The sequence below is a fragment of the Staurois parvus genome, unplaced genomic scaffold, assembly GCF_062004578.1.
Source record: "Staurois parvus isolate SC_StPar_1 unplaced genomic scaffold, SC_StPar_1.0 ptg000657l, whole genome shotgun sequence".
Lineage (NCBI taxonomy): Eukaryota > Metazoa > Chordata > Amphibia > Anura > Ranidae > Staurois > Staurois parvus.
In genome coordinates this window covers 4,271,271-4,293,577 of record NW_028318453.1, presented here as the reverse complement: position 1 = coordinate 4,293,577, position 22,307 = coordinate 4,271,271, and the positions used below count along the sequence as shown (strand labels likewise).

Below are 22,307 nucleotides of genomic sequence, written 5' to 3'. Positions count from 1 at the left end.
TTGAGTCACCGTAGAGAAATATATTAATGTTAAAATTTCCCAGGAAAAGTAAATGTACTGTTCATTCTGCCAGATAATAACTTCATCTAAATAAATAACTATTCTTCTAAAATCTTTAACTTGGTGGCTGAGAAAATGGTAAACAAAACCAACATTTAGGCCTAAGGCTACTTAGCGTTCAAATAGATTTTCTATTATAACTAAAAGCATAATGAAACATTTGTTGGTAACATTGTATAAAGCAAACTAAATACATAAAGGAAACCGTGAACACCATACATGTAATTTACAAACATTTTTCACATAGTATTACCGCACAAATAAAAATTCATATGTTTTCATATTTTTAAATAAACTGTATGTAGGATCCAAAACCAGGAACCAAGAACCCAGCATCCAAATTGGTATTTAATCACAAAGTCCTTTATCACAGGATGCAGAAATTCATACTATAAGTCCTTCCATTCTTCCAAGATTCTCACTGTAAATATTTTAAATGTCCTATTCATATGTGACAAAAACAGTGTGCTCCTCTTCCTACTTTCATAGATTATTAGCTCCTCATGAAAAAAAATATAAACTGCATGTAGTGCATTATCTTTTAAATGCAATAAATCAAATATATATTACATTCACATAAAAGTTCTATAATAGTGCCAAATCTCCACCATGTGAAATCACTCCAATCCGTAATTCCTACTCTTAAGGTGGGAATACACGATTATAAAATCAACCAATTGGTCATCCAACGACTGAGAAGTGTTTGTTCGTTGGTCGAAATCATGGCCCACATTAACCAATCTAAAAAAATTGTTCGTCGGGCAATACATAGTCTTCTTACAAGTTGAAGTGATGCAGTGTGCGTGTGACCTTGTAGCCACTCCCTTCCGGCCAGAACATGCGATATAGACAACAAATAACAGCAATGAGTATAAAATAATTTATTACATTATCTATATACATAAATAGTGATACATAAAAATATAATATACATAATTCTGGTTTCATTATCTCATTAGGTCAAACTACTTTTAACATTTGGATTTTTCCTTCATGTTTATGAAGATTCCTTGGACATAAACATCCAAGTCATCTTCTGTTTCCGCTCATGCGTGATAGTGCTTGATAGATTTTTTTTGTATGACCGTCATTCCACCGCATAGAAAATCATATGCAAAACGACAACATTTTTCACTGTTGTTCAACTGGATTTTTTCGTTCACAATATCACTATTGGTTAAAACATCCTGCTCATCAACGAAGAGAAAATCGTTTGATCAGTTCCACAAAATTTTTTGCATGATTTTCTTATCGTGTGTACGGGGCATTACCCTCCAATCAAAAATCCTTGCTTTGTTAAAGGGGGGATGGATCTTGTAAATTACTCCTTTTTCATTCTTCTTTCATGATAAATTGCTCTCCCAAAAAAGTTAAATATCATATGTAGTATTTTCAATACATCAAACAATAGTGCCAATGTGCTCACACTTAATTGATATTCCACTCCCATCTTGTCACATACCTATTTGGTTTGATTGCATGTGACAACATGGGAGTGGAATATCGACATTAGAGGAGATCTTTTGAAGCATAACAGTTAACTATGAGATTCCATTCTTCATACAAGATCTGGTAAGGTGCATGAACTGTGAGGTGGAGTGTTACCTAAGGAGAATTATGCACTGATTGGTAGTCACAAAGTGTGATAAAGTGTGAGCACATTTACATTACGGATTTAGAGTGATGGCACATGGTGGAGATTTGGCACTATTATAGCACTTTTATGTGAGTGTAATATATATTTGATTTATTGCATTTAAAAGATAATGCACTAAATGTGGTTTATATTTTTTTGCATGAGGAGCTAATAATCTATGGAAGGAGGATGAAGAGCACACTGTTTTTGTCAAACATGAATAGGACATTTAAAATATTTACGGTGAGAACCTTGGAAGAATGGAAGGACTTGTAGTATGAATTTCTACGCCTCTGATAAAGGACGTTTTGATTCAATACCAATTTGGACGCTTGTTTACATATTTTTAAATAGCTTGCATCTTGTAATCAGTGATTCTGCATACTTGAGGGTTGTTGTAGCAATAGCAAATTTTTATTGCAACGTGGTGTTTATAGTCCACTATTATAGTAAATCAGTCCATGTGTGTCTTGAATACAGTGGAAATTATGAACATTCTCTTTCCCCATCCCAATGAAGGGTCCAGGGAAATACTGACCCAATACCTAACAGGCCTGGGGTAGCATGTTCATGGATCTAAAAGTAACAATTTTAATAAAGTAGTTATTTCCCTAACAACTTAGCACCGGAAATGCTCATCACTGCTCATCACTGTGAAAAAAAGCTTTGACCCTACAGCTTATTATGACAGTTATGGGTTTAGCTCTTATGAAGTAGGATTGGCTATTCCCACAAATTCTCCTTAATAAAAGAGGCTGCTGGTTTTTTAATTGTGAAGCATGTGTGCAACTTCATAATATTACCTTTTGCTTCATCTGTTATGTTCACCTCTTTGTTTTGTAAAAGTTTCCATCGTGGAACAGGAAGTGGTTTTGGTGGAGTTACTAGTGGACATGATCTAGTCCTAGACACAAGTACTGGATGATTGTAAATGTGTGATAATCCATACTGTCTCAATTTCTCTGATGAATCAGCCTAAAAAAAAATCAATACCTTAGTTTATGTACATCATATGAGTACCAAATGTTTACATATGTATATAAATGGAACTGGATAAAGCACAGTTGGGCTGTTCTGCCTATTAATACCTGAGAACCAAGCCATCTTTGATTATCCTGCACATCTGCACATTATCCCCTTCCAGGGGCAGACTGACCATTCGAGCACTTGGGCACTGCCAGAGGGCCCAGGGTCAGTAGGGGGCCCCATGAAATGCCCCTGGTACCTTTTTTATAGGCTTTTTTGGGTGTGCTTTGAGTGTGGGCAAGGACACAGGGGCTCCATAATCCCCTATTGCCAGGGGGCCCCATGAGTTGTCAGTCTGCCCCTGTCCCCTTCATCTCTATGCTCCCATTCTATGTGACCTATACATTAGCCCCTTCACCTCCTCCCTCTGTAGGAGCCATGAAACTGTATCCAGAGCACTATTACCAAGCTTCATGTTTTAACATGTTTTATTTATTTCCAAAAACTTGTTACGAAAGATGAGATCTTTTAGGCGATCTTTGAAGACTCACTTATTCAGGGAAGCCTACCCCACCTTCACCTAAGAACTGTACTTGAATCACCTCCACCAGATCATCCCCCGCAGCTATCATCTTTTGTATCACCACCCCCTTCCTTTAGATTGTAAGCTCCACGAGCAAGGCTCTCCTATTTCTTCTGTACTGAAATGTATTGTACGGTCTCCCTTGTAATTGTACTGTCTCCCTGCACAAACGGCTGGCGCTATATAAATCCTGTATAATAATATAATAATAATAAGACCACCTTGGGGTGTCTACTTTCCAAAATGGAGTTGTTTTCAGGGTGTTCATACTGTCCTGGCATTTTTATTTTAATAGAAAGCAAGGGAAAAAACTTTTTTTTTAGAAAAAGTTTGGTTGATTTTCCTTTATATAGTAAACAATAAAAACCCAGTGGTTACTAATTAACCACCAGAAGAAAGCTTTATCTGTCTCATAAAAACATATAAAATTAATTTAGGGTTACCTGAACAAATATTTGTTAAAGTATCACAGCACTAAAAACTGAAAATGACCGGGTAGTGACATTACAAGCTGGTACTCAAGTGGCTAAGGTCTTGGACACATATAGTACTTCACTGTACAAATGAACTTTGTCCTGTAACCTTATTTTTAATTTTAGCTTAGAATTAGCTTGCACTAGAGGTAAATGTTCTATTTAAAGTGTTACTAAACCCAGGACCCTGCATCCACTATATCTGGTCTCCCACAGTACACAGGACATGTAAATGCAATTATTTTAGTAAATATAAACTGCTAAATACCTTTTCTCATCAGAAGTTAGAGCAGTCTTGTGGCTTCTATCAGTGTTCAGCCAAACACTAGCTAAAGCTTGTAGGAGGAGTTTTCTTTCTGCTCTAGGAGGATGAAATACCCCTGACCTCTGTCTGACCAGTGCTGATTGGTGCTGTGCTGATCACATGCAATCTCCCCCCAAAAAAAAAACCTCTCTAGCAATACACACCAAACTGAGCATGTTTAAAATGCCTACGGTTCAGTCTTTCTTATCAGGAGATGAGGTGGTCCCTTGAAAAAGGGGAGGAACAGAGGAGTAACCCCTTATGTTCCACAGTGAGTATAACAAGCATGCTTTACTGCATATACAGGCTGATTTTACTGTTGGGATTTTAGTAACACTTTAAGGATTATTTTATCTCTCTAGGATCCCAGAAGTTAGAAACAGAAGTTCTTCTATTTATGTTCCTTACCTGCGAATCTAAGGCTAGTTGTACATGTTTAGATTGCAGTAGATTCTGCCATCCACGCTAAACAGTGTAGATATCCCCTGCCAGCTATTGTATTCTCACAGCCACAGCTCCTGTGGCAGCCGGAATACCTGAATGGACTGGTTGCATTCACTGTCTGGCAGAGAATTTTTTCACCATGCTCTTTCAATTTTCCAATCAAAGTTTGCTATTCAGGGTGGTACTTGACAGGGCAACCCGTGGCTTGAATTGTGTATTGTGTGAATTGTGTACGACCAGCACAACTATCTACAGATAAATGGCACTTTGGGCCTATTATGAAAATAGCCATAAACTGAGATTAAATAATTGTAACTCTTACGATTGAATATGGAACACTCTATAAGATATTATATAATCATACCGAGAATTGCACTTTTGAATACAAATTGAGCTCTGGTAAACAAATAAATCATTTATAAAAGTTCTACACAATCTTGTCTTACAACGGCTGAATGATTTTAAAAGTCCTCACCATCTGCCCAAGTATGGAAATCTTCTGTTCACTCAAATGGAGTGGTAAGTAGCTGGCATACACAACCATCTGGGGCACTGGGTGTACAGAAGCGGCTGTTAAAAAAAAGTATATGTGTTATGTGTATATAAATATATATATATATGTATATATATTCTTCATACATATCGTTCTTCTTAAAAGCTTTAAAGTACAAAAATGGACCAGCTACAATAGATTAATACTAATTAAACAAATTAAAAGTACCCAAAGTTATGTGTTAAATCGAAAGGACCTCAGACAAGTTTCCCGAGTCATTTAGTGCCGCAGTGTTTGACACAAATGAGAACCAACTGGTGTTTGGAGACTTGTAGCTGCTTGTCCCAGTGACACAGCGGCTAAGGCCAAAGTAATTTAGGAATGTGTAAAAAAGATAATTGCATTTTTGTAGATAAACTCTCTAAGGAGGGTCATATAAAAAAAGCAATGCATGCTTATTGTTAGGCTGCGATAATAAGAAAATCCCCAAGGTTTATTTCAGTATGTTCTATTTTCGTTTGAGTAGGGAACAAAAGATATAATTGGGTCAAAAGCACTTTAGTTCAGGGAAAAAGGAAGGTACAGAACGTACAGTTCTCTGTGGTCATCTGGTATAGGGAGAACTTAGGACAGGGTGAAAAAGTACCAGTAGGCTTACAGGTTATGTGTGGTTTCTTTTCCTCTTTTTTTTTTTACTAAGAATTGCAGAAGGACGTGCATATTAGCTTTTCCTCAGCTGGAGGAATGAGAATTTCTAATTCTTACTTACGGAAGAGTTATAGCAGGCTTGGTTGATATTTCTATAATTGTTTTTATGTTTTGGAGCCCACATAATCAACAAACTACCAAAATAAAAAGGAAAAAGACAGATGCCCAAGTAAAAGAAATGACTGTTTGTTGTGGACAAAAAGCAATTCTATAATAAAGTTAGAAAAGGAACAAAACATAGTTGTAGTGTACTGAATTTATCAGTGCAAACCCAAGCAGGATTAAAGTGTTACAAAACCCAGGACCCTGCATTCACTATATCTGGTCTCCCAGAGCAGACAGAACATGGAAATGCAATTATTTTAGTAAATATAAAGTGCTAAATTCCTTTTCACATCAGCAGGATATAACAGTCTTGTGACTTCTGTCAGTGTTCAGCAGAGCACATGTTAAAGCTTGTAGGAGGAGTTTTTCTTTCTGCTCTAGGAGGATGAAAAACCCCTGACCTCTGTCTGGTTGGTGCTGGTTGGACCTGTGCTGATCACATGCACTCTCCCAAGAAAAAAAAAAACCCTCTCTAGCAATACACACCAACTGAGCATGTGCAGAGTGTTTCCACATGATATGTCTTATCAGGAGATAAGAGTGAGACACTGGAAGAAGGGGAGGATCAGAGAAGTCAAGATCAAACAGCCTTTTTACACAATGCAGAGGATTAACCCCTTAGGTTCCACAGTGAGTATTACAAGCATGCTTTATTGCATATACAGACTGATTTTACTGTTATGGGTTTAGTAACACTTTAACTTACACTCACCGGCTACTTTATTAGGTACACCTTGCTAGTGACAAGAAAATATCACCCACACCATTACACCACCACCAGCCTGAACCGTTGATACAAAGCAAGATGTATCCATGCTTTCATGTTGTTTACGTCAAATTCTGACCCTCCACTTTTACATTTGTCGCAGCAACCAGTCTGCCCATTCTCCTCTAACCTCTGACATCAACAAAGCATTTTCATCCACACAACTGCCATTCACTGGATATTTCCTCTTTTTTGGAGCATTCTCTGTAAAGAGATAATTGTACATGAAAATCCCAGTAGATCAGCAGTTTTATTAAATACTCAGACCAGACCGTCTGGCACCGACAACAATGCCATGTTCAAGGTCACTTAAATCCCCTTTCTTCCCCATTCTGATGCTTGGTTTGAACTTCAGCAAGTTGTCTCCACCACATCTACATGCCTAAATGCCTTGAGTTGCTGCCATGTGATTGGCTGATTAGCCATTTGATTTACCAAGCAATTGAACAGGTGTACCTAATAAAGTGGCCGGTGAGTATATATTTTACTTGAGTTAGTTTAATATAAAAAGGCAATTTCTGAAATTGTAATCTCTCTCAAACTTTCTATTTTGAGTTGTGCAAAATAAATGACCCGTCTGAATCAAAAAAAAATTTGAATGCAACTGTCATTTCAAAATAATTCTGCCAGCACATAGGCCAAATGTTGGGCCATTCTGGGAGTTCAAAGCTTTCTCAGTACCAGGCAGCTTGCCATTCATTACACACATTTCTCTTAGCCAACAAGGTAGCCCAATATAGCAGAAGTTTAAACATTCAGGCGTACCTCGGTTTACGAACGTCTCGGTTAACGTAATTTTCGGTTTACAAATGAAAATCCATTGAAAATAATGCCTTGGTTTACAATTTTTTTTTTTGCAATAAGAACAGACTAATTGTTTTTCAATGCATTTCCGAATTCATTTTTAATCATGTCCCTGTACAGTATTTATGCCTTTAAAGTGCACTTTATAAAGAGTTTTGAACAGATAAAAAACTTTTTTTTACTTTTTTTTTACCTCCGGAACGGATTCATTGGTTTCAATGCATTCCTATTGGAAACCACGTTTTGGTTTATGAATTTTACGAAAACAGTACCGCAGAACGCATTAAATTAGTAAACCGAGGTACGCCTGTATAGTACAGGGTTTCTCAACTAGGGTTCCTCCAGGATTTACCAGGTGCTCCTTGAGCAATGGGTAATTTCTGCCTGTCAGATAAGTTCCCACTAACACCATTGTTCTTTTTAGCTATCTATAAGAGGGTTAGTCATCCCAATGACCACAAGTGTAAGGAGCATTCTTCCCACTGATCATCACACTAATGTATCATTAATTGTAGCAATTTTTAGCAGGGGTTCCCTGAGACTGGAAAGTATTTAAAGGGTTCCTCTGTGTTGAAAAGGTTGAGAAAGGCTGATATATAGCTTATAGGAGAAAACAAAAACATATTCACTGAAATTCACAAAGACTAGTGCAGGCAGTTTTTGCCAAGGTCTCTCTCATACATTCTAAAATTGGTGAAGAATGCGCCACATTCATGCACCTGTCTAGAACAGGTACATGTCTGAGCCAGGTTTTCTCTGTATGCTAAAAAAGAGTTGGTCTTAATTAGCTCCACTTTTACATTTGGCGCATTCAATGTGACTCAATGTAAAAGTGGTGCATTCAATGAGACACAATGTAATAGTGGTGCATTTTAGAACTATCTGAATTTGATGCAGGAGTCACTGTCAGAACCAAAAGTTTCACAAATACTTCATGAATTTGTCGCAATATATTAAAGCGCTAGTAAACCACACTTTAAAAAAAAAAAACGTTTTTCCCTGCAAGGTAATGTCATAATGTGCTAGTATGCATCACATACTATCACATTATGTAGGACTTACTTTAAAACTAAGCCCTCCAGAGACACACTGTCATTGCTGCAGGGGCTTCCATCTTCACCCGGTCTTCCTTCCGGGTTTGCGAGCTCCAGCCGTCTGACTGGCATGCACGCGGATGTCTGGGACCACAGTGCTCTGAAGGATTGGTACGGGTATGCCGTTCCTTCAGAGTGCATGTGTTGAATCCCAAAAAGAACGAATATCGGTGCACCTTTAGGAGATGCGCACTGTCACCGATGCAGAGGCTTCCATCTTTACCCGGTCTTCCTTCTGGGTTCGAGAGCTCCAGCCGTCTGACTGGACAAGCCGCGATGACGTCACTCCCGAGCATGCGCGCGGGAGTCCTGGGCCAATGCACAATGCTCTGATGGAACAACATGGCTACGTCATTCCTTCAGAGCGAATGCACCGGCTATCAAAAGGAGCAAATACCTCCTAAATGGTACATGTTTAGGAGATATTAATCTTACCTACAGGTAAGCTTTTTATAAGCTTACCTGTAGGTAAAATTATATAAAATTAGTTTACTACCACTTTAACAAGGAGGATTACTGCCAGAAAATTGGTGCAGCAGCTTTATTGATTACCCCTCCCCCCACCAACTCTACCTGATGACTACCACGCACTAATGATGGCTCCCCAAACTATCGTCTTAATCAACATGGAGACACATTTTCTTCCCAGGGGCTCCCCCTGGCAAGGCACTCTCTAACTGTTCAGGGCATGTGGCCTGGTATGTTTCAGGGGACAGGGGGAAGTGCATGGCTGTTAGACTGCAGGGTCTGGGACCCCTTCCTGTTTTTTTTTTCTCTTGCGGTGGTTGTGGATTTCTGGGGGGATCCCAGCACATTATTTTTTTAAATGTACAGCAGCAAAAGTGATATTTTAAAAGAAAAAAAAATATTGTGACAACTGATATTTCCCTGCTGGCTTTTTTTTTTTTAAACAGCATAGGTCTGGTATGTATTGCTGGGGGGCCCCCGTAGAAATATGAAGTACCACAATCTAAATGACCTTTCCTTTTTCTAAATCCCATTTTAGCTGCAGTACCTCCTAGACGACGTACAGATTTGCTCCTGCACAGGAAGGTTTTTAAAAGAAATTTTGCAGTTTTATTGTTCTGCTTTAAACTATTTTATAAATGATGTTTCCTGCTGAACAGTATTTTTTACAAATTGTTTTATTGCATTGTTACATGTCCTGCAGGATAGTGTCCAGGTATCCATGCCTAAATGGTCCAAATCGATTTTAAAGATTCAGTTCCTATTGTCTTTAATAGGGGTTGGGTTAGGCATCCCAGGATGTTCTGCTCACTACTTATAAGAATATAAAGCAATAAAGACAGGACAGAGGTTATAGGCCTTTCTGTATTATAAAGCAAGAAAACAGTTTTGCTAGTGCTAGGATTTAAGCAATAACAATGACTAATAGGAATATTTGAAGTGCACTGAATATTTAAAGAGGTTATTTTAGTCACAGGTGGAGTTTGATGAATTAGGACATCTAGCTGACTTCTATACATTTTGGTTCTTTTAACATCTATCTTGCATCTAACTTCAGGGTGCTCCCACTCCCCTCCTAGTGCACTTTCCTTAAAACCCAAGAACATTTTAGTCTATATGAGGTAAATGCATTCTAGGTGCATCAAAACAACAAGTGTTTCAGTTAATTTTATTGAAAAAGCAGCTATAGCCTGAGTGGAAAATCCTGTCCCTGCCCCCATGCTGTAGAGAAGGAACTTTGATCTCTGTGGAGAAGCAGTGGTCTCTCTGCAGAGGTACAATGCAACCTACAGTGATTCAATCAATTTTTATTTATTTTATTTTATTTATTTCAGGTACTTATATAGCGCCGTCAATTTACGCAGCGCTTTACATATATATATTGTACATTCACATCAGTCCCTAACAAGGGCGGACTGACAACTCATGGGGCCCCCAGGCAATAGGGGATCATGGGGCCCCTGTGTCCTTGCCCTAACTCGAAAAAGGTACCAGGGGCATCTCATGGGGCCCCCTACTGACCCCGGGCAGTGCCCAAGTTTCCAAATGGTCAGTCCGCCCCTGGTTCCTAACCCTCAAGGGGCGTACAATCTAAGGTCCTTAACTCACATTCATATATACACATACTAGGGACAATTTAGACAGGATCCAATTAACCTACCAGCATGTCTTTGGAGTGTTGGAGGAAACCGGAGTCCCCGGAGGAAACCCACGCAGGCATAGGGAGAACACGCAAACTCCAGGCAGGTAGTGCTGTGGCTGGGATTTGAACCAACGACCCTAGTACTGCCAGGCGGAAGTGCTAACCATTTAGCCTCTGTGCTGCCCGAGATGGCTTTTAGAGTTTATGTACATGGCAATTTGGAAAACACTTCTGAACAATGGAAACTGACTGCTGGAAAACATTGGTTAAAAAACGTCTGTTTAGCTGCATTTGCATACCACGTTTATGTGCGTTTGCGTTTAGAAGGGTTTTGTAAAGATAACCTCAGGAGACCTTCCCAAATGCCAAGAATGCACTGAAAAACAGTCAAAAATTAACTATTTCAGACCTTTTGAGAGAAATAGAGAGAGCAGAAGCAGAGAGAGCAGTGTGTGTTGAGATGACTTGTCTTTTCTGGTTGTAGTCACTATGGATCCCATCATGAGCATAATGCGGCACGTTCTACCATTTTTTCCTTCACACAAAACCTGGAACTGACTGCGCTGGTGTACTGGATCCATTTGAATACATAGAAAATGCTTTGCATGCATTTCTGATGATGAAAAAAGGATCTGGACAGCATTTGGATATGGAACAGTTAAAAAACACTTCTAAGTGCAAAAGCTTATAAACGAGGTTAGCCGCGTTTACATGCATTTACAAGTGTTTGGCATTTGAAACGCTGATAAAATCTACTCCTGAACGCAAGTTTGGTGCGGTAAAAAAACGACCATAAACTCAACTGCCTGCAAATGACGATGTGTACATGGACACATAGGAAAACATTAGGGAGAGTTCAGGGGCTGCTGAAAAAACGCAGAAAAGCTCCAGAACGTGAGTTTATCAGCTGCAGTGTACATGGAGCCCTTAGAAACAGGCTGTGGATGATTTTTAAAGAAAATGAATTGTAAGACTTTGCACACCTTTTGTTTTCATGCACCTGGAATGTTTTTAGCTAATTTCAACTTCAATTTCAGTTGAACTTTATTATAGAATACAAAAAGTAAAATCCAAAAGGGAGAGTCTTGCTGTGGCCATATCAGTTGTGGCACAGGAAACTCGATTGCAGAGATTATAATGTCACTGCCCTGACAGATATAAGAAACTAGTCAGCAGTTTATTTTCTGCAGTATATGCTGAAAACTGAAATATCCCTTTTGGGTAAAGAATTCACATTTTTTACATTCTACTTTTAAACATTTATGTGTTGACATCTGGAATTTAGATTTAAAATGAAATTGTTTATGCAATAAATAAACTATAGATGCTCTTTAAAAGGCAAAATGTCTCTATATTTGTTTTAAAGTGCATCATTAACTGCAGCATTAATGTAGGCCAATAAATCAAATGTACAAATAAAAAAAGTAAAGAAAATGCAGGACGTAAGGATAACTAAGGCACTGCAACATCTAAGATCTAAGGTTTATGGCTGAGTTTATGGTGTTCTTCTTTAGGTAATGAAGCTACAATACAAAATATGCAACAAGGTCTACCCAGTGACCCTTTTCTTGTTTGAGCAAGATATATTGCTCTGTTCACATATATCAATCCTGTTGAACGATTTGGCTACAAGTACACCATCTGCCTTCTTCTTCCAAATATACACAGTGTACTGCCACTGGCATTGTGTCAATCTGTGTTTTGCCAATTGCTTAAGATGCATCTGACAATACTGTTACCGCTGTTTTGAAAATCTTGTTGTGATACAGATGGCCACATTTGCATAAATTTGCACTGAAAGTATGTCATTCTGTACATGCATCTGATTCAGACAAACCTATGCCTGAAAATTGTGAACATGTTTCATATGTTTAGGTTGTTTTATTGATAGTGATCCATATGGTAAAGCCTCAGGTGGTGCTGCTTTGTAAGACGCACCCCTGATCAAAATCAACAAGTAGGGCCAAATGTAAGCGTGTACAACCCATGTTTCATGCACATTTCCCGCACCGTGTTCCAAACACGCTGTGTCTGCAATTTACAGCGGGTGCCAGTGTAAAGTTAACAACATCTCATATGCAGATAGCAGATGCAGTGCATTTGCCAGCACCGGATCGGAGTGCACTTTTAAAAGTAGTGCATGCACTACTTTTGGTGCGATTTCAGGCTCCTAACACAATGGTCCTTAAATGATTATCTACTCTACCTTTTAACTTCCCAATGCACCACCTCTCTCAAAACAAACAAGCAACATATATCACCAAAACTAATTTACTAAGATTCACAATATTATGACAGTACTAAGGTTGTTGGATTGAATCCCAACCACAGCACTACCTGCATAGAGTTGATATGTTCTCCATGTGCCTGGGTGGGTTTCCTCTGGGTACTGCGGGTTCCTTCCACACTCAAAAACATGCTGGTAGGTTAATTGGCTCCTATCTAAATTGGCCCTAGTATGTGTATGTATGAATGTGGGGTTCTTAGATTATAAGCTCCTTGAGGGCAGGAACTGATGTGAATGTATAATATATGTAAAGTGCACCGTAAGTTGGCAGTGCTATATAAATACCTGTAATAAATATTATAATAAGATGATGAACATACTTCATCATACACATATGATGAAGTTCACAATATTATGACAGTACTAAGGTCGCTGGTTTGATTCACAAATATTATGACAGTACTAAGGTTGTTGGATTGAATCCCAACCACAGCACTACTTGCATAGAGTTGATATGTTCTCCATGTGCCTGGGTGGGTTTCCTCTGGGTACTGCGGGTTCCTTCCACACTCCAAAGACATGCTGGTAGGTTAATTGGATCCTGTCTACATTGGCCCTAGTATGTGTGTGTATGAATGTGGGATTCTTAGATTATAAGCTCCTTGAGGGCAGGAACTGATGTGAATGTATAATATATATGTAAAGTGCTCTGTACGTCAAATACCTGTAATACATATTATAATAAGATGATGAACATACTTCATCATACACATACAAGTTCAATCAAATCCAAATGAATGCTATCACAACTAGTAACTTGTCAGAAGGATCAACAAGAAAAAAAAAAGACTAGGCAGATACAACCAGAGGCCACAGCAGAGACACAATCAGTACCATACTGACACAGCCATATAAACAGGTCCACCGAGACACAGTCAGTACTGTACTTACCCAAGCAGAGAGGTCTGTAGAGACCCAATCAGTACAATACTGACAAGCAGGAATTTATTCAAGCATCTATACCAGGGGTCTCCAAACTTTCTAAACAAAGGGCCAATTTACCGTCCTTCAGACTTTAGGGGGGCCAGACTGTGCCCAGTGGGGGTAAACAATGTCCCATCTTTGGTGTCAGTTGGAGGAATAGTGCCTCCTCATTGGTGTCAGTGCCTGATTGTTGCTGTCAATAGTTATGACAGTGCCCTATGGTTGATGTCAGAGGCAGGAAGTATGCCCCATCGTTGATGTCAGTGGGAGGAAAAATGCCTCAAAAGCCAGATATAGGCAAGCAAAGGGCCACATTCGGCCCCCGGGCCACAGTTTGGACACCACTGATCTGTACAATGGCTGCATCCAAAAGGTCTCCACCCTAAACCAGTACCTCCTTGATGCAAGTTACCACAAACATCCAAAAGGTCCTTGTGATCCAGCCCTTTGTGGTAAAACATGTCAAGTAGATGCTGGTTTTGGATGAAGACATAACTGCTTGAATAAAAAAAACGAGAAGCAGAGATTGGAAGTGTGGCTTTTATTCATTTATTCTTATTGATGATGAGCAGATGGGCTTCTTTGGATTAGTACATGGCAATACATGGCATGACAAGCCCTGGATTAGTACATGGACAAGACAGAGGAGCAAATCTGCAGAGGTGCTATGGGTCCAAGAAGTTGCAACCAGGAACCTGTTCACAGAGCCACAATCAGTACCATGCTATCACATCTAGAAATATATTCACTGAGACTCTACTACCATAATGACAAAAGGAGAAAATTGTCCACAGAGACACAACATGTACTGTACTGACACATTTAGAAACATTTCTACAATGACACAATCAATACTGAAATGACACAAGCAGCCAAAATGACACACTCCTACTAGGATTGCCTCTTACGCAGAGCAGTTGCTTGTTTTTGCAGGGTTCAAAATATTGCACAGCAGCATACTTATGTAGTTTGCTATGTGTAACAAACAAAATCACAGTGGGTAGCAAAATGTACTATGCAAAACAATGTACAGAACCAAGTGGTTAAAGTTTATATTCTTAAACCCGTAATTTTTTTTAAAAAAAGCCTTCAGTGGGAGGAAAAAAATGCCCCAACATCAGTGGCGAGTGAAAGGAAGAAAACCTCTAGAGTTGTGGGTAGCAGGAGAAAGATTGTCATGATGTCAGTGAAAGGAAAAATGTGTCCGCATCTGTTGTCAGAGGACAGAAAAAATGCTCTGGCATTGGTGGTTGGTAGGAACAGAAAAATGCCCTGACTTGAAGGAAAATACTCCCCATGTCAGTGTAAGTGGGGGAAAAAGTGTGGGCTCTGTGAGTTCTAGAGCTGAAGTGGCCTCAAAGACACTGGAGAGAGCTGTGGGCTCTGAAGCTGAGGTGGACTGTGGTCTCTGGAGAGCTGGGCAAAACATTCTAGCACAGGACCCAACTGCCAATTTGCAAAGTGTCCTGGATTGTGCACAACACCCCAACATGCAAATAATTGCATTCTGTTTTAATTTGTAGATTTTTAACTGCGAACCAACATTTTCAGAATTAGGGTTGTTAAACCACAATTTGGTCCTATTAAATGCAGAGATTTTAAAGCTTTTTAGCTTTGCTTGCTTATTGCATACTCAACTTTTGTCTAGTGTTTGAGCTTGCTAATTCCATCCAGCCCCTACATATTTTTATTGGCCCATCACAATGATTGACTGCGTCATTGGCCAACAGGGTTGTGTGGAATTGGGTGTAAAACCTCAGTCACAACAAAGTCTTGGACCTTTGCTGGTCAAGAATGGCCTGACATTCAGGCATGTAGGAAGCAATTTAAGCACTTTACACATACTAGCAGTTTCACTTTTACAATACCAATTAGGGATCATGTACACTGCAGCTCCTAAACTGACGTTCAGTTTTTTTCAGCAGCACCTGAACTCTCACTAATGTTTTCCTGTGTCCATGTACACATAGTCGTTTACAGTCTATTACAGGCAATTGAGTTTACAGTCGTTTTTTTGAACGCACCAAACTTGCGTTCAGGAGTAGATTTTACCATCGTTTCAAACACCAAATGCTTGTAAACACGTGTAAACACATGTAAACGCGGTTAACTGAGTTTAGAAGCGTTTGCGTTTAGAACCTTTTTTTTAACTCTTCCATATCCAGATGCTGTCCAGAGCCTTTTTTCATCATCAGAAATGCATGTAAAGCGTTTTCCATGTATTCAAATGGACCTAGTACACCAGCGCAGTCAGTTCCAGGTTTCGTGTGAAGGAAAAAATGGTAGAACGTGCCACATTATGCTCATGATGGGATCCATAGTGAATACAACTAGAAAAGACAGGTCATCTCAACACATACTGCTCTCTCTACTTCTGCTCTCTCTATTTCTCTCAAAAGGTCTGATATAGTTAATATTTTACTATGCATTCTGGGCATTTGGGAGGGTCTACTGAGGTTATCTTTTAAAAACGCTTCTAAACACAAACGCGCATAAACGCGGTACGCAAACGCGTCTAAACTGACAGTTTTCAACCTACGTTTTCCAGCAGTCAGTTTCCATCATTCAGAAGAGTTTTCCAAACTCCCTGTGTACATGAGCTCTTATACACAGACAGAAATACTTAAAAAAAAAAGAGAAAAAAATGTAATGGCCTACCATCCATCAAACCAACTTTCTCTCCATTACTGTCAAATGGCAAGCTCTTATATTTGGAGATAAAATTCCATGTAGATTTAAATTTGACAGTTCTGTCTATGTGGAACTGCAGAGCTAAGTTTTGAAGAAAAAGGAGAAAGTATTATATCCTCTACATCACAGCTGCTATAAACTGCTGTGTACTTCCTTATGTCTGGCAAGCATTCATTCTATCAGTCAACTGAAACAATCATCCATATGGTAATGTATATGAATGATGTACTACACCACTAAAGAGATAAAAGAAGGAGGCATAGTAGTTTTCATTATGTGGTTTCCTTGGGAAGATTGTGATATATGGAGCTTCTCACTCATCTTTTTCCAGTCTGTAGTTCACTAATGGATGGCAGACTGCAGACAATCTTATACAGATAGCTCTGTACTGTCTGCTGTGGTAGCTCTGGCTCACTCATTAGGTAAGTACGAGTAACAAGGCAGTATGGAACCAGGGGCAGACTGACCATTTGGAAACTGGGGCACTGCCAGAGGGTCTGGGGTCAGTAGGGGGCCCCATGAGATGCCCCTGGTACCTTTTTCATAGGCTTTTTTGAGTTTGGGCAAGGACACAGGGGCCCCATGATCCCCGATTGCCTGGGGGCCCCATGAGTTGTCAGTCCGCCACTGTATGGAACTGTATCCTGTCATTTAAAGACAATACTGTTAGAACTTAAAGGTATGTCATGGACTTTTTGTGCTCGATTCTAATAAAATACTATTAAAGGATAAGTTTACTTTTCCACAAAAAATAATTTTGCAGGTAAAAAAAGTGCATTAATTTTTTTTTGTGTTAAGAGCTAGTAAAGCATTGCACCAGCTATGTGCAGATCACTGGTGCCATGCTGGTCTCCTGTTGACTGTCAGTGTATCTTCTTGCTTGTACATCCGGAATGAGCAAGCCGATACTTGCCGACAGGAAGACTCAATGAACTACCACAGCTCTTACAGCTAAGGATGTCGAGACTTGTAGTCCATTCATTCACAGAACACTGTAAATGAATGTCGAGGCTGTGTGGGTGGAGCCCCGCATGGCCACGCTGTTTTTGAAAACTAACAGCTAGTACGGGGTACTTCTCCCCGTACTTTTGTCACAGGGATGGGGGGCAGTGGGTGGCGGCTGCAGGATCGGGAACATGTTACATGTTGCACCCTAAAAACAGGTGGAACATGTAACATGTTCCCAAAGGTGTCCTTTAAACATGAGGTTCTGATAACCTATAGAAACATTATGGTATGCACACACTTTTTTCTTGATGTTGTCGCTTCATAGCTGCATTTGCCATGCACTGACTTCTAAAGGTTAATTTTTTTTTCTTTGGAAAATTGTTATTATTATTATACAGGATTTATATAGCGCCAACGGTTTGTGCAGTGCTTTACAATATAAGGGAGACAGTACAATTACAATACATTTCAGTACAGAAGGAATAGGAGGGCCCTGCTCGTGGAGCTTACAATCTAAAGGAAAATAACAAATATGTCTGTACTTACCTGCTGTGTGCAGTAGGCTTGCACAGAGCAGCCTGGATCCTCCTCTTCTCGGTCCCCTGCAAGCTCTTCTGGCCCCTCCCTCCTGCCGTCTGCCAGGTGCCCCCACAGCAAGCAGCTGTCTATGGGGGCACCCGCTGCTCCATGTGTTCATTCACAAATGGAGCTGCAGCTTAGCCCAGCCCCTCTCCCCTCACTGGCTGACTGGCAGTGGTTGACAGCAGCGGGAGCTGCTGATTCGCTGATCTCCCCTTTTGGACTATGAACATGAAAGTGATATGTGTTATATAATTTTCAATTTAAAAAAAAAAAGTAACATAAAAATAGAAACACAAAAAATATTTTAAAGTCACATGGCCCCATGTCCACACACATAAGAATATAAAAACATGCAACAGGTGCACCTACATCCGAAATCAAAGTTTGCGCAACAAATTGCATATGGCCGCGATCATTGCGACAATTCATAGCTATAAACCGATAACGTTAAAGAGTTTGAAAGCGATGCCTATGGAAAATTTTGGGTACTAAAGTTTGTTGTGGTTCCACAGGCATGCGCAATTTTAAGGCTTGCTGTGTATATGAATTAAAATGATGCACAACATATGTTGTTTTTTGGGGTTTTTTTGTCCTGACATAGAGTTTAAGTATGTATGACATCTTTCCTATTTATGTCTTCTGCCAGAAAAAATGTTGCAAATGCATTACTGAATTGCCCCTATTGTCTTTTATTCACCAATTCAGCATGTTGTTCTGGGTAGCTGCTGCCCAAATTTAGCGAATAGCATACCTTTTAACCTAAATCACTGAAAAAAATGTTCTTGCTTTTTAAAACACCTAGAAAAACTGTACTTTCTTCCTGGTATTCCACGATTAAAGGCCTTTCTCTAAAAATCAAGCTACTGTAATTTATCACAGTTGCAAATCAAGTAAACAGCTACAACATCCATCCATACAGCTGGCTCATTATTCAGCAGCGGCCCTTCTTTTAAAACCAACTGATTTCATATAAAGCACAGCTGTTGATTTGGACTCTTTTAAAAAGGAAATGTCCTTTTAGCTTTATAATAGGACACTGAAGACAAATGGGTTTGCTGGAAATGCAATGCCGTGCCAGAATATGTTATAGCAGCAGTCACTGCATTTTCATTTTAAGCACCTAAATGTAAGCAACCATAGCTCCAGATGGTATGATGGCTTCAAATATGCAAACACACTTCAATAACCAATATAAAGCAGAGAACGTGTGAAAAAAATTAAAGTGAATTAAATACTTGTTTGTAAGCTAATGCTAATTTCCACCTATAGTCCTTCAACTAGACCTAGCATTTATTCACAGCTTACATAGTTCTTGATTGCATGGATGTATTAAAGCCTCTTTTTGGATCCTAATTTTCTGTTCGTTGTTGACTTGTGCAATGTAACGGTCTACATCAGTTTTTCTCAACCAGGGTGCCCTGAGGTTTCTTCAGGGGTGCCATGGCAAAAAGTCTACAAATTGCATAAAAACTTATATACAAGCCAGCAGGTGCCTTTTCGTTACACAAAGCCAAAGGTTTTCATTGTGCACCATTACAACCTTCTAGCTGCGTCCTGACAACCAATGACATCATCAGTTGATAAGGAGGATGTCAGCTGCCTGCACAGCATCCTAGTTTTACCCTCCCCTGCCCTTCTCCATCAGTGCTGGGGTCACATTAGCTCAGCCACGCCTGGCCCCCCGGATGGTTTCTGCCCCATTGGATACCCAGAGGAGGCCTGCTCCCACTGATTGGAGGGCTCATGACTGTCTGTGCATAACGTGATTTTATGTAAGTGTATCACATGTTTTATGAGCTTTGTATCATGTCTGTATGCTTTTTTTTGTTGGTTTGCTATCTAAGTCTATGTATCTCTATTAGATATACAAATAGCCCCCGAGGAAGTGACGGTAGTCGCGAAACATGTCGGGCCAATTCTCCAGCACCAGAATGTCCCTCACCCCCCTATAGGATCATCCTGGTGGCTTTTCCATGCCTCATCACTGGTTATGCTCCTTCTGTACATGGTGGGCTCTGGGACATTCGTTGCGTGGATATTACCAAATAGGTTTTTAATACTATGGTCTATACGTGACAATCAAATAAAGCAATATTGATTTTATTTATACGTGTACCTAGTCTTTGTGCCTATAAAGTCCATTTGCAGTATTTCTGTTTCTTCTGACTAGTCAAAATTAGAACGTGGCACTAATGTATATATTGGGAGTGACCGTTCACCTGAGGGCACCTCAGCCTCTTTTTATTCAGTGATGGAGAAAAGCTGAGGGAGAAGAGGAACACTGGAATACTACTTAGTGTTCAAAAGTGAATTTGATTTGGAAGAATAAATCACCTCTAATGTTGGGTGTCCTACATGTGTGGATGTTGCTGTGTTATATCTAACAATTAGAATAGTTTTTCACATTTTGGAAAGCGTTGCTCTTTTAAAGTTATGGACAGTCTGGAGGCACCCCATTTTAGAATGGGGTGCCTCCAGACTGTCCATAATTTTGAAGGGTGCCTCAGGACTGTCCAAAATTTTAAAGGGTGCCTTGACTGTAAAAAGGTTGAGAAACACTGGTCTACATTTATGAATTATGATTCTGTCTCTTGCTGGCAAGTCATTACAGTCTTTAGTTTGTTCAGTACATTCCCCCTGCTAGAATTTAAAATATGATATACATGTTTTTGGACTTGATAGAATTTAAAACTGAACTCCATGCAAACATCTTAATACACAGATGATATACATATAAAGAAGCTGTTTTCTTTCTTGTCCATCCATTTGTAAGATTGAAATTGCTATTCCACGGTGCACAACTGTACTGTATATACTGTACGGTATACTGCTGTATTTCAGTTACAGGTCTCCTTCCCATTCCCACCTTATGACTGGACAGTGAAAAGTGAAGCAGGAAAATAATGAGTTCATCTCTCTGTCACTGTGCTCTCTCCTACTATGAGCATGTTACTTACACTGCAGCGCAAGTGATTAGCCCTTGAACTGCTTCTCCCCCTAAAAAATGGCTTATTAACTACCTTTTGGTGTGACCTTCTGGTGTGTCTCTGCACCTTAAGATGTAATCGGCTGCCTCCAGGCATACCTGCCCTTAATGTATCTATTGCTTTAGGTCCCATTGTGATTGATTGTGGATTTTTGTATTTATTTATTTATAATAAAGGACTTGTCAAAAACTGTGTTTGTGTTTTTATTTACATTTGGCATTTTTTTTAGTGAATGAGTACCCTATACTCATTCACTAAAATGAGTATAGGGTACTCATTTTAGTGAATGAGTATAGGGGATGTCATGATCTGGGATGTCATGATCTGGGGGCCCCCTTCTTAAAGGGAGCTTTTAGATTCCAATAAGCTGCCCCCTGCACCCCCACAACCACCGGGCCAGGGTTGTGGGGAACAAGGTACTTTGCTGGGGGGGTCCATGTTGAGGGCATGTGGCTTGGTATAGTTCGGGGGGGGGGGGGGGTCGATGCTTGCTTTTCCCCCCCTCCCTTTTCCTGGACTGCACGCTCACATAAGGCCCAAGCCATTTTTTGGTTTGGGATTCCCCTCAAAATCTTTACCAGACTGGTATGTATTTTGGGTGGACCACACATTTTTTTTTTGACTTGGGGTTCCCCTTACAATACACACCAGACCCAAAGGGCCTGGTGTAGATTGGGGGGGTGGGGTTATTCTTTTTTTTTTCAATGCCAGCCCTTTTTTCACATTGTGTTGTCAGTGGGGCATTTGCACTGACAGAAGGGATGACTTGTTGTTAGGAAGCCGGCAGATACTTCTCAACATCCAATTACTCATCCCCACTGTGAGCGGATGCCAGCTCCTTAGCCACTTTCTGTCCAGACACTTTTACCCCCTTCCTGTCCAGGGCAATTTTCAGCTTTCAGCACTATCACACTTTGAATGACAATTGCGCGGTCATGCAACACTGTACCCATATGAATTTTTACCATTTTTTGAGACAGATAAATCTTTATTTTGGTGGTATTTATTCACAGCTGGGATTTTTATTTTTTGTAAATGAAAAAGTCCAAACATTTTGAAAAAAAAGTGTTTTTTTTATAAAATTTTGCAAATAAATAATCTTTCATCATATATCTTGGCCAAAATGTATTCCTTTTAGTGAAAAAAATAATAAGCCAAATTAGTTTATAACCAAAAATTATAATTTTTAAACTTTTTTTTACAATTTTATTTTTTTATATTATTATTATTTTTTTGTTTTTTTTTACATACTGTCACCCTAGCAGTACAGTGTCACCATGGAGACACTGTACTACTTGTGGGGGGTTATGAAGATTTTTTTTTTTTTTTACAGCGATTGCTT

At 39.5% G+C, this 22,307-nt stretch overlaps 1 protein-coding gene across 1 annotated transcript in view; it reads right to left on the bottom strand.

The window, feature by feature from the left end:
- Nucleotides 1-22,307, bottom strand: part of ADGB (androglobin) — a 387,180-nt gene that overhangs the window by 200,868 nt on the left and 164,005 nt on the right. Inside the window, exons 10-11 of the mRNA XM_089694277.1 lie at nucleotides 4,942-5,036; nucleotides 2,500-2,671 (exon numbers count right to left, since the gene is read on the bottom strand). Of these exons, the coding sequence (XP_089550403.1) occupies nucleotides 2,500-2,671; nucleotides 4,942-5,036 (267 nt within the window). The remainder of the gene's footprint in view (nucleotides 1-2,499; nucleotides 2,672-4,941; nucleotides 5,037-22,307) is intronic.